At 37.7% G+C, this 14,046-nt stretch overlaps 1 protein-coding gene across 1 annotated transcript in view; it reads left to right on the forward strand.

Annotated features, from left to right (window-relative positions):
* Positions 1-406: 406 nt before the first annotated feature.
* LOC148864752 (ELMO/CED-12 family protein) overlaps positions 407-14,046 on the forward strand; it is a 35,736-nt gene continuing 22,096 nt past the window's right edge. Inside the window, exons 1-3 of the mRNA XM_088978163.1 lie at positions 407-748; positions 2,685-2,857; positions 2,997-3,099. Of these exons, the coding sequence (XP_088834289.1) occupies positions 2,717-2,857; positions 2,997-3,099 (244 nt within the window). The 5' untranslated portion in view covers positions 407-748; positions 2,685-2,716. The remainder of the gene's footprint in view (positions 749-2,684; positions 2,858-2,996; positions 3,100-14,046) is intronic.

Genomic DNA, 14,046 nt, shown 5'->3' on the forward strand with positions numbered 1-14,046 from the left:
ATACCTTTCGAGTTCACATCTCCGCTTCACAATGACCCACAACACATTTCTGCCATATATTGAGAACATCTCTCGTACCAAAACTAATGATGTCATCATCGGAAATGTTCTAAATACACGACGAGAATGCGCTGTGGACGTTGTGGGGCGGAGATGTGCACTCGTGTATTTCCATTATCATAAAATTTCCCTTAAACCCAAAAAGATATCGTCTAACCAAGATGTTATTTTTAACAAATCACTCCTTACACCAACCTCACAGTATGTTCCGAATACACGGTCAATTGTGTTTGTGAGGGCGCTGTAAAGAGCGCTTGACTGTGGAACAGTTGTCGTGAATCGAATCACTAGGTCAGGTGGGCCCGCAATTGTTAAACCGTGGACGGTGAATCCGATTCGGTTTTCTAAGCTACACGAAAAACGTCTCTAATAAAGCTTATAAAGAGGAGTAGAGGACAAACAACGTGAAGGAAGAAACGAGAGTAGAAGTATAAACTTGCTTCTCAATCGTCCTTCACTTCGGTGTTCTGTTTACAGTTGCCGTAACCTTGCGCTGCAAGGAAATCTCATTGTTAGGTTTTTTAATTGGATTTCATACAGTTTCTGAATTCGTGCAAGCCGATTCTGTAATTCGTCCTGCTCGAATCAGATTTATTTCGACTTCAGAATTTCGGATCTTCAAAAGTGCAGAGCAGAGAACGAATGCTATTGGGCAAAGGTTGAATATATGAAAATCTAGACTCTAGAGGTAATAGTTTCCTGCTCAAACCTTTGTTCATTATTTTTTTTTCTAATAAACTCAAACGGAATTCACAAACAAAAAACAAGAAAAGACCGAAATTCTCTTTAGTATATTGAATATATTCTCCGGATCTACTTTTGTAATCCAGTAAAAATGGTTCACTGGGAACAATTCTTCAAAAGGGGATTCTACGAAGGTTAGCCAAATCGTTTGAAATATAAGATATTGCTCAATTGCATTTCTGTAAAGCAAGGGGATTCTTAATTGGTTACTGTCCAAGAAAGACTGGTTTAATGGCTCGAGATTTGATGGATTTGGGCAAAGGGGAAAATATCCTTTAATGCAATGGAGTCTATGGCGGGATTCATGGCCACAATCATTTGCACTTGTAATTCTGTTTACTTGGAGGAAGTGCTGTTGTTAAACTCTCGTCAAGTTTAACTCTCATGAAATCTCATTATGTGTTATTGTATTAAGAAGGCGAAGAAGGCAAATTGGTTGGCCTTTGGGAGTTTGGGTGTAAGTAGCTTTATTGACCTCTTGGTTATATAACTTGTTGTCTTACCCTGATCATTTGCAAAATTATAGTTAGGGAAAGCTGGTAAACTTAAGCACATGAAGAATAGCTTAGCTACCACATTTGTTGGTTGGTTACTATTTTTTCATTGCACATATAGTTCTATCTTCATAGAGTCTAACTTATCCCATCTCATCAATTATAAGAACATTGACTTAATTGGCATTCTTAGAAGGTATTGTGTTCTCTTTATTTTTGGTCATTACTCATTAGGATGTCTATTAGATATTTATCTGGGGTTTTGGGAAGAGTGGACCCGATCGGTCCTAACCTCTGGCACACTCTCAGACTTGAACCCATAATCTCACATTTGTCAGCATGAGATTTTAACATCTTTTTTTTTTTTTTTTTCTTTTCTTTTTTGAGAATGGTTAACTGAGAATTTATTAAAAGTTAACTGAGAAAAGTTAACAAGTACAGGAGCCTTAGGAGGCAGGAGCAGAATTTCACAGGGAAAGAAGTATCAGCAACATAGAATCTCTATGGGCTTAGATTTGGCTAAGCTGTTAGCTACAGAGTTTAGTTCCCTAGGAATCCAAACCAACTTCACATTCAGAGAATCCAAAAAATATATCTAGCTTCAGTCAGCAGGTAAGCAAGCCTCCTAGGTCTTCTGCTCTTCTGCCTTAGCCATTTTATCGTATTAGCAGAATCACCTTCAATGGATAGGGAAGAAAGGCCTAACATTTTGACATAACAGAGGCCTGTGAGAACAGCTAAGATCTCTGCCTTGGTAGTGCCAGCTCTCCCAATCGGCCCACTGAAAGCCCAAAAGATGTTCCCCCCTCTCCCATGGATTACTCCCCCAATTCCTCATTGACCTATGGATCCTTGAGCACTACCATCAAAGCTTAGAGTTATCAGATCCTCCTCCCTAGAATGAATTGTTTGAGTAAAACCATTTTCAGGAGAGTAGTGGAGGACTTCTGCTAAATTTCTTTGAAGGTCATTTAGGGATATACCTTTGAAAGCTTCAAAATTGATAGCCCAAATGTTGCATAAGGAGGTAATATGAGAGATCAGGTCTTCGATATTCCTGGTTTTGTTTTACCATCTTACCAAACAATCTTCTAAGTTGTGCAAATTTAATCTTCTGTTACTTCATTTTATTGGACTATGATTAGTGAAAAACAGCAAAAGTTGCATCCAACGTTAAATCTGATGAGATCAAGGTGGGACTCAACTTACTTCATGAATATTTAGTGCATATTGTAGTTTGTATTTCTGGTGAACCTATCTCTTGGTGAAATGTAAAATAGATTTTTTATTTAATGTTTTTTTTTTTTAAATTTTTTATTCATCAAAGTTCTTAGCTCACCAATTTGAAACATCATTGATAACAAATCCTTGCTACATTTATCATAGGAATCATTACTGACGATTAATAAGCCTACCTCATGACGTCAAGAACTTTGAGGAGAAGACTCCATCATCGTGATGTTGATGGGAAAAATCATGAGCATTATGAGGCATCGCAGTTCAATGACTTGAATGAACCTCTTTTAGGGAATCATAAATATGATGATAGCTTCTCTCAAGTAAGGTTTCCTGATTTGCTATCCTCTTTTTTCCCATCACTTGTAAAATCTTCTTTTTTCCTATAATTGGTGGATCAAAAGTTGGAAGTTCTGTGGTTAAACATTCTTACTTTGTTCTGTTGATATGTTAATTACACAGGAAAAAACCCCTGAAGATCTTTGGGATGATGAACAAAGAAAAGAACACCTACACTGGACATTTTATTTCTCACAATTAATTGCTCAGTGGGCACAGTGGTTAGGTAAGCAGTTTGGTTTTAATAGGTTCTTTGTTCTAAGTGTTCATGAATATATTGGTTCTTTCCTTACTTGTATTAAAGTTTCCATTATTGGTGGTAGTTCATTTAGTTGGTCATCCACCTCCCATGTTGTACATCCTAAACCCAATATTTCAAGTACCATTTTTGCTGTATGTTTTGGTAGTAGTTGGAGAAGTTACTGCAAAGTTTGAATTAGGTGGTATTGGAGCCTGAGTTTTCTCTCAGACATGAACCACAATAATGTTTCCAACGAAGGGTTTGAGATTCTTTCAGCCACTAGAGAGTAACAGTAGCAACAAGCTGCATCCTTTCAAGGTTTAGAAGCTGCTATTAGGCAATTGACTGAAGCAATCATTAGGACCAATTTCAGCCACCTAGTACAACTCCAACACAAGAAGAAACTAGTGTTTGCTTGCTGTTCCAGAAAGGAGAATAGATCATGGGAATCAGTTTCAGCCATGAGGGGTGACTCAGCCCTAAGAAGAACAATGTTTCCAAGCCCTAGCAACAGCCTTTGATTTAGTGATGAAGAGGGACACTGATGATTTTGAAGATGAAAATTAGGGTATGGGAAGGACAATTGATGCTAAAAAACAATCTAGATGAAGAAATAATGCTGATAGGGATTACAAGATGAAGATTGAGATGCCGACTTTCAGTAGACAGTTGCATATTGAAGACTTCCTTGATTGGATTATTGAGGTGGAGGAATTCTTTGATTTTGCAAAGGCAACAAAAAACAAGGTGAAATTTGTCTTCTTATAAGCTGAAAGGGGGAGCTTCCGCTTGGTGGGATCAAAATTAGATGGAGAGAATTAGATCTGGAAAGCAACCTATTAGGACATGGCCAAGAATGAAGCAGCTACTTTGGGTTCAATTTCTTCCACATGATTATGACCAATACTTGTTACAACAATACCAGAGTTATGTGCAAGGTATACGTGGGTTAGGAAGTATCCATCTGAATTTTTCACGCTTTTAGTTTGTAATGAGTTGATTGAAACTTCATCACAAAGGGATACTCGGTTTATTGGGGGTCTCAAACCAATCATACAAGAAAGAGTTGCTGGCCAAGATGTACGGGATTTAAATGAGGCTATTCATTTAGCTATTGATGCTGAAAGGAATTTCGAATGATACCCAATTAGAAACCAAACCTTAGGAAGAGACTACTTAGGTGAGACATTTAGGGTCGAGACTATTGTTGAGAAGGGAAAATCAGCTGTTACGGAGTACCAACACCCTCCCTTGAATGCTTCTAAGGCTGGAATGCCCACTGCTCCATTCCATAACACTTTTCAACAAAAGAACGATCCTAGAGGGCAGCCAATTTGGCCTCAAATGCAACTAAGTCAACTTGTTTAGCAAGGTAATGCGCTTATAAACAACAATCCTTATGCATATCCTTTTGGGAGTAAATGCTATAGGTGTGGGAAAAGTGGGTCATACTTCTAGTTCTTGCCCACAAACACGCACCAGAGTAAATATGATTAAACAAGTTGAAGACAACCCTTTTCAACCTCAAAATGAAGAGTCTATTGTTCATAATGAAGAAGATGTTTTAGGAGATGATGATCATTGGACTTTTCCAAAAGAAGTGAGATCTTTTGGTGTGGTTAAGCATATTCTTATGTAGCCAAGCAACCAATACTTGACACACAAGAGAAGAAAGCCTTCAAGACATGATGTAGAATAAAAGATATGGTGTGTGACTTCATCATTGATAGTGGGGCAGAGGCAAATGCCATTGACAAATCAATTGTATAGCAGTTGGGCTTGCCAACCAAACCTAGCACCGATTTGTTCATTGCTGGTTGGGTGAAGAAGATTCAGCTGGAAAAGGTTTCACAATAGTGCAAGGTGGTCTTCTCTATTGTTAATGTATATGTTGATGAATAACTATTTGATTTTAGCCACATTATTTTGGAAAGACCTTGGCAATTTTGTTATAATGTCACTTATAGGGGCAAAGATAACCTTTATTTTTTCACTAAAGATAAACAAAATTTTGTTCTTGCAACTTTGGGAATGAAGGAACAGTCCAAAACTTCTCAAGTGGAGGGGCATACCCTTCTTACTCAAAGATTCTTGGAAGAATCTAAGGAGATTGGGAAAATCCATGCTATTGTTTCCAAGGGCGAAGGTCTCCCACCTACCATTGTATTTGTGCCATGGAATCATTATTTGAAGAATATAAAAGTGTTTTCTCCAAGGAATTACTTAGTAGATTTCGTCCTATGAGGGAAATATAGTATGCTATTGATTTGATTCTGGGGGCTAGTTTACCAAATTTGCCACACTATAGAATGAGCCTAAGGAGCATGAGATACCCCAAGGGCAAGTGGATGAACTTATAAGGAAAGAGATAATGCAAATTGGTATTTACCCTTGTGTTTTTCTAGCCTTACACCAAAGAAGGATGGGAGGTGGAGAATGTGTATGGAAGTAGGGCCATCAATAAAATAACTGCTCGATATTGGTATCTAATCCCTAGGTTGGATGATACGTTAGATATACTTCATAGGGCAACAACGTTTTCTAAGATTGATATGAAGATTGGTTATCATTAAGTCAAAATCTTCCTTGTAGATGAATGGAAATCGGCTTTCAAGACCAAAGAAGGGTTGTATGAGCGGAAAGTTATGCCTTTTAGAATTTCTAATGTCCCTCGCACATACATGAGTCTGATGAACCATGTCTTGAAGCAATTTATTGGCAGGTACGTATGTAGTATGTTTTGATGATATCCTAGTGTATAGAATGGATGAGGAAGAACAACTACAACATGTGCGGGAAGTATTTGAGATTCTCCACCAAAATCAGCTTTATGCCAACGTTAAAAAGTTCAGTTTTATGGCCAAACAACTTGTGTTTCTTGGGCATGTGATCAGTGGTTCAGGCATTATGGTTGATGAGGAAAAGGTTAAAGCTATTACAGATTGGCCTACATATAAAAATTTACATCAGGTTTGATATTTCCATGGTTTGGCCATAACCCACAGGTCCCAGGATCGGAACCTGGCTCTGATACCACTGAAGGGTTGAGAGATCCATCACATGGACGCCCAAAGATTGCGGAATAAGGGGCGAATTTCAAAAATTTTTCTCTCCCTTCAACTGGGAATCACATTCCCTATTTAGAAAATCACATTTTCAAGGATAAATCTTGAACCTTAAACTGAACCAGATCTGAACCAAAAGGAATGGGAGAGAATGATACCTGATACGGAGAAGCAATATCTCCCAACGAAGGTGTTCACGCCCAAGGAAGGATCCAAAGACTGCTCCCACTGAAGATGGCGCAGTGCAGGATGGAGCAGAATCCGCAGTGTTCTTCCCCAAGAACTCTGTCCTTCGCAAGAAACAACAGGATGGAACGTGAGCACAACTTCCTTTTCAATCATTTCTCAAAGAATTGATGTCAAGATCCAATCTTGACTTCTCCCACAGTTGGAGATCGAACTGGCAAACAGGGCGGCAAGAGCAGGGATGCGACAAGAGAGTATGCGCAGGGTGCAGAATTCTCTTTTCTTGATTTCAGCACTAAAGAGGATCTGATGTGTTTCTTGGTCTCTCTCAAGGCTGCCGCCCCCTCCTTCCTTTTGTTAACTTGAAAAGATCAGCTCCTAATCCCATTAGGAGGTGCTTATCCAAATCATATTTGGATCAGCCTTCTCTTCTAGTGATAAGGATAAACCCTTATCTTATCTGTAGATTTGATTAGCTTTATCTTAATCTTATTAGGAGGTTTCTAGATTTGAATCACATTCAGATCTGGACTCTCTGAGTGGATAGGATCAAGACCCTATCCTAACTGCTAATCCATCTCAGAATTCGCCCCTTTAATTAACTAAATTAATAGCCCAGTTCGAAATGGGCTTTAGGCCCATTAAGCTTATGCGCTCACTTAACCTTCCTAACTGCTGCCCAGTTGGGCTTCCTTGTATGGCGTGGGACCCAAGCATTGATCTACACATCAGCCACATGGGTTCGGCCCAGCATTTGTTACAAGGCCTAGTCGAATACACTGTTAAAGACAGTGCACCCCCTGAAACCCATCGAATGGGCTCTATGGGCCCAACACTTACCCTAAGTGGTCCCTGGGCCAAGCCACCTTGTAACATCCAGGGACTGTGGGCAGATGCAAGATTAGCCCATCAGGTATTATCCTCAATGGTCTTACACTTAACCTCTCAGCCCATAATGATCATACACTGCCCGACAAGAGAGGACCTCTCCCTCGGCTGCAAGGAACAGTGTTGCACTCTCCACTTATATGGATCCCGGGAATTAAAACCTTTTGCAAACATTTTAGAAACCATAATATATATACTTTTATATCTCATATAAAATATATTTTGCAAAACAAATTTCAATGGTTGAAATCGGCTGCCGACAGTCTTGGTTTCCAACAGTGAAAGTGCATCCCCGATCATTACCTTTGTCCGACAAAGGGGCTGATCCTGTCACTATGATCACCCACTCAGATGAATTCTCGGATTGTCCCAACATACCCAGGTTTTGACCCCCGCTAAGGATCTCACTGATTGGTACATCAAAGACAGCCCGATCCGACACCTAGTGCAGTATCATAATCGAGTCTAGGGGTCGGGTGTAACTTTCCAGTTTTGCCATCAATCTCCAAGGTCCAAGGCAATACTGGAAATCTGGTCCAGTTCAAAGATTCAATTAATCCCACAATGTATGTGCCTAGGGTCTCACCCCGGTAGCTGAGACAAGCCACCCCAACCGACTTGGTGGCACCACAGTGTCAGCCTTGTCAGGATAGGTCTCCCCAGACTGACCCACTGGCTGTGAACATTCAAAACTAACATGAGTCTCAATAAGTGTCCAGTTTAAGGGTAATACACAGAAACATACCAAGGGAACATGAATCAAATATGTACTTTTATTTATTTACAATAAACTCATAAAGTACATCAATTTTGATTGAAGCTAAGGGCATACAAAGCTGTCTAACAGGTTTGGCTACTTACTTTTCCCAACTTTGATAAGCTATTTGAGGTGGAATGTGATGCTTCTATGATAGGTATAGGTACTGTAATTGTCTCAGGAAAATCAACCTATGGCCTTTTATAGAGAAAAGTTAAATGAAGCAAGAGGGAAATGGTCTATCTACAAGCAAGAGCTATATGCAGTAGTCCAGGCTTTGAATTGGAAGCATTATTTGGTCCAATCATCAAGCTTTGAAGTATATTAATAACACCAACACTACTTACCGTATGCATGCCAGATGGATAGCCTTCTTACAAGAGTTTTTACTCTCAAGCATAAATCAAGAGAATAAAATAAAGCAGCAGATGCTTTTAGCAGGAGGATTTTCTTTGAAGTCATAAGGTTCAAATGCCTAAGAACTCAATGCTATAGATGAAGACTTTCAAGTTGAATGGGAAATACTCCAAAATGGACAACATAATGAATTTGTCTTGCATGATGGTTTTCTCTTTCTAAGAGCTCGATTACGCAGTCCTAAATGATCCTTAAGGGAGAAAATGATTAATGAATTGCATAATGGGGGTCATTTGGGCAGAGACATGACCATTGAAACGGTGGAGAGGTGTTACTATTGGTCACATCTTAGGAGAGATGTTGAGAGGTTTATACAAGGTTGCTATGTTTCCTAGACATCTAACGGGCATACCTAAAACAGGGGTTTGTACATGCCATTGCGTATTTTGGATGGTCCTTGGAAGGATCTTTCCATGGACTTTGTACTTTGGTTGCCTTATAACTTAGAGGCAACAAGATATGATGTTTGTAGTAGTGGATCACTTCTTGAAGATGGCTCATTCCATTCCTTGCAGGAAGACAATTGATGCAACATGTGTAGCCAGCCTATGGATCATGGCATAAAATTCCTTAGTCACTTTTGGAGGACTTTATGGTCTCGATTTGACTTCGAACTACAATTTAGAAGCACTTGTCATCTTCAAACCGATACGTAGACAAAGGTGGTGAATAGGACTTTTGGCAGTATGATACGCAGTCTATCCAGTGGGAAACCTAAACAATGGGATTTAGCTCTTGCACAAGCAAAGCTTGCCTATAATAACATGGTGAACAGATCTACTGGAAAATCTTCATTTGATATTGTATTTGGGTGCACTTCTAGAAATACTTTGGATTTGGTGCCACTTCCAAAATTGCTGTGATATAGTGTTGTGGTTGACCATTTTGTTGATAAGATCATATCAACTCTTGAAACAACTAGAAGAGGCCAATGCTAAGTATAAGGAAGCGACTGGCCAGCATAGTTGTTAAGGTGTACAGGCGATTCTATGCGATAAGAATTTTATAATATAAGGAAGTAATTTTTGGCTAGTTCCCTAGTTTTATATACCATTCAGCATGCATATTAATTGAAAAAAATAGCAATTTTCTTTATTAAAAGCATTAAGTTTCCTTTGAAAATGTGGAAAATCATCATAACTAAAAGATAAAAAATCTTTTAAATATATTAGTTTCATTAATTTTTAATTTTTTTTTTGATAAAAGACAAGGTAAAATTTTATTCAAATAAGACAAAAATGGCAGATTATAACAAAGGCCCCTAAGACAAGGAGCCAAAACTCACTTTAACAACTACAACATCATAACTCAAGAAAATTCCTAGATCTTAGCTGAGAACAGAGGACTGAAGCTTGAAGGTCCTTTGCTGCAGCCACCCAGAAAACTAGCTTGCCAAAATAATACTACTATGCTGACCAGCATACGCAACCAGCCAAGGATGCCTAGTCACTCGGCTGGTTGGGCTAAAAACATCATGTCAGCACCTTGGAAGCTCAAATTTATCTACAGAGAAATTGACACACTTGCAAGGAGGTTCAACTCTCAGTTTGGTTGGGCCAGAAGGACTGCAAATGGGTTGGTGGATACCCTAGCAAAACAGGGGGCAAATAGATCTACCTTGTACTGGGCTGAACTGTAACTGTCTTGTATGTGTTTGTAGATTGGGTTAATGCATTACTGCAACCTATATCTATTGTAATTCAATATTTCTCTGTTATTAATAAAATTCTTTCTTCTGATAAAAAAAAAGCCAAGCCCGAGCCTGGCCCATGAACAGGTCTATCTTAAGAAAGCTGTTTTTTTTTTCTTTTTTCTTTGTCCACTCTATTTTCTTAATTTATGTTGAATTCTCAATCAGTTTGGGTGATTTTTGCTGTAAGAAACACTATAACAGATCTGCTAGGTCTATTCTCTTTCACTAGTTCCTGTCTTAGTTTTTACTTGATTAATTTGTGCTTTCTTTTTCACTCATTCCTGCTTCTATATTTCTGTTGTCATTTTTATTTGTTCACCAGACTTTTTGCCACTTAAAAAATTGATAAGCATATGAAGAGGTGAAACTTGTGGATTCTATGAGATGATATTCCTATACAGCAGAAGATAGTTTTCTTTCATGTCCTTTAAATCTTTTGGAAGTTTCACAACTAATAGCTTCCCAAGTTTAGATGACTTGAAAATTTTCTCTTCCAAGGAATTAAAGAAACTTTTCTCTGTTTTGTTTAATGAAATTTAGAAGTGTTTCGCCTGCAAATTCTTTATCCATCTTACTGCTTTTAAACAAATCTTTGTTTTGCAATATGTAATAAAGAAATTCCTTCACAGATCACTACCTTTTTAGAATCAAATTTGTACATAACTCTTTTTTTTTAATCGGTAAAATGATTTAATTCATTCATTTAGATTAGAGCAAATTACATATTGATGTTGATACAAGTGATGCATTCCTTTTACAAGCTACACAAACCCATTTACAACTCAGCCCAAACAGTTGTTTCCTATACACCCCTTGTTTAGCCAAGAAGTTGGCCATCCCATTTTTTGTCCTCTTTAACCATCTAAAAATAGCTCCCAACACCCTGGCTATGCTCTTTCTCTCTTTTAGAGAGTTAGAGCCCCAGAATTTCTGTTATTAATCCAAGACAATACCAATTTTGATTCCCTTTCTATCTATATCTGTTGGAAACCACATTGCTTTGCTATCCTCGTTCCTTGGAGTAGTGCTATCTCATATTCTCTGAGTGACTCCCACACTCCCAATGGACCTGAATATATGGTTACCTATGTACCCCTTGCATTCCTGAAAACACCTCCAATTCCTGGGTTACCCAAGGAGCTGCCATCAAAATTCAGCTTCATTCTATTGTTTGGAGGAGGTTTTCACTCCATGACAATTTTGTCTTTTATCACAGTAGAATGTGCTACTTCCTTCCAACTTGGTAAAATATCATCTACCGAGACCAATTGGAACTTTATAAAATTTTTACATAGCTCCCTTGCTCCTGCTTCTAAACTATTTGTAAGGAGGATTCATTAAAAGTTATCTTAACTATGGTAAGGGCATCTTGAAGGCAAGTTGAGAAAAATTCGCTTGATTTCATTAATAAAACTTTGGCTATGGTTATGAAGTTAAAGTATATAAAGGGTGATAGGTTTAATGTATTTGGTTGTCTATAATGGAGAAAGATATAGATTATGGGTCATCGTCGTTGTCATCATCATCATCTACGTCTTTTCCCAACTATATGGGGTCAACTACATGAATCCTGTTTTGCCATTCCGTTCTGTTTAATGCTATATCTGTGGTAAGATTATGAGCGTTCAAATCATTTCTTTTCACAGGTGCTATTGGTGGTCTTCTATGCACATAACCACACAATCTCTATCTACTTTCTCTCATTTTATCACCTAGGTTCCATTGAATGATTTCATTTCTAACCCTATTCTTTCTAGTTTTCCACTCATCTGTCTTAGCATATGCATTTCTTCCACACTCATTTTTTGGACATAATGTTTCTTGACTGGCCAATACTTTGCTCCATACAACATAGCTGGTCTTACAACTGTTTTATTGAATTTTCCTTTCAATCTAAGTGGTATTTACCTATCACATAAGACCTGAAATGTTTTCCTCCATTTTGTTCATCATGCTCTAATTCTATGGGTGTTGTACTTCTCAATCTCCACCTTGTTATGAGTTATCAAACCAAGGTATTAGAAAAGGTCATGTTGAGTTATTAGATTTACATGCCATATATACTATTTTAGTCCTACTTATTTTAGTACCTCTTGTTTCTAAGGTATTTGTCCATTAATTTAATTTTGCGTTTAATCCTTCATTGGTTTCATCAATTAAAATAATGCCATCAGCAAACAACAAGCACCATGAAACCTCCTCTTGCATATGTTTAGTCAATTTATCTATGATCAGTGGAAAAAAATAAGGGCCAAGTGCTGAAATTTGGTGAAGGCCCACCTTAGTTGTTTCATCCTCATACATATCATTAATTAGGTCTACATGCCTATTTGGAACCCCTTTCTTTTTCATGACCCACCATATTATTACTTTAGGCACTTTTTCATATGCTTTCTCTAGATCAGTGAGATCTGTTTTTTTATCTCTAAACTTTTTTATCAATTATCCCAAAAGAAAGATATCTTCCATGGTTGATCTCCCTGTCATAAACACACATTGGTTCTTTGATTTATTTGTTTCACGTTGTAACCTTTGATCAATATTCTCTCCCAAAATTTCATAATGTGTCTCATGACTTTAATCCCTCAGTAGTTATTACAAATTTGTATATTACCTTCATTCTTACATATAGGCACCATAAGCTCTTTCCCCATTCATCAAGCATCTTCTTTTCTTTCATTATCTTAGGCAGCGTTTGGCAAGTCTTTCCGTGTAGTTTTTTGGGCTTCGGCAAGCTTGAAAGACTGAAAATCAGTCTTTTTTTGTTTGGTAACCAAAAGCCGGAAAGATGAGAAGATGTGTGCATGGAAAGACCCAAAAAGACTGAAAATGCCAAATTTTGGGAAGCTTCAAATGAAGCTTTCTGGTCTTTCTACGTGATATATAACCTCTAAACACATTTTTAAAAGCCCAGTAGACTGAGCTGCTTACCAAACGGTCTTTGTCTTTAAAGACAGGGCCCCAAAAGATCACTATGTCTTTTAGCCATCTGGGTTGTTGGAAGATCTTTCTAAAAATACTTGCCAAACGGCACCTTATTAAACAACTTAGTTAGCCATAATAAGCCCACCTTTCTCATACCTTTCCAATGCAGTCCTAATGCCTTTCCTTTCTTCATCTCATTTAGCATCTCCTTTGTTTCAGTAATTCTAATTTTATGAATATAGATGTTATTTAACACTACTAGAGTTACTAATCTCTTCTCCATTAACACCCTCTACATGTTCATTTAATAAATTTCCAAAACAAATTTCCATCTTTCCTTGTTTTTCTCATCTTTTACCAATTTCCTCTTTAATGCACCTAACATGGTTTAAGTCTCTGACTTTCCTTCCTCTCATCTTTGTTAGTTTGTAAATTCAGTTTTCTTCCTCCTTAGTGCCTAATTTATGATAGAGCTCATTATATGTCTTAAATTTAACTTCACTTGTTTTTCTTAATTTCCTTACTTATGCTTTTATATTTTTTCTTAGTTTTCTCCATTTTTAATCTTTTGCCCATCTTTATAAGGGGCATGGTTGGGGAATGACAGAGGGTTTCAGAATTGGTCGTGGAGATTTATCCATCACCATCTTCAGTTTGTAGATGATACACTGATTTTCTTGAATGCTTCAATTGAACAAGTGTTAAGGTTAAGGGCTATTCTCAAATGTTTTGAGGTGCTAGCTGGTCAGAAAATCAATTTGAATAAGAGTTTTATGATTGGGGTTGGAGATATTTCTTAGTCATTATTAGTGGGTTGGAGATATTTCTCAAATGTTTTGAGGTGTTGTGGGAGAATTTCCATTTATGTATTTGCCTATTTAGGCTTACCAATAGGTGCAAAAGCTTTTGTTTCTTCTACTTAGCAACTGATGTTAGACAGAATTGATTAGGGATTGGCAGGGTAGAAAGGGAAGTATTTATTATTTGGGGGAAGGATTACT

The sequence above is a fragment of the Nelumbo lutea genome, chromosome 3 (genome assembly GCF_056320005.1).
Source record: "Nelumbo lutea isolate HS-2025 chromosome 3, American lotus-T2T, whole genome shotgun sequence".
NCBI lineage: Eukaryota > Viridiplantae > Streptophyta > Magnoliopsida > Proteales > Nelumbonaceae > Nelumbo > Nelumbo lutea.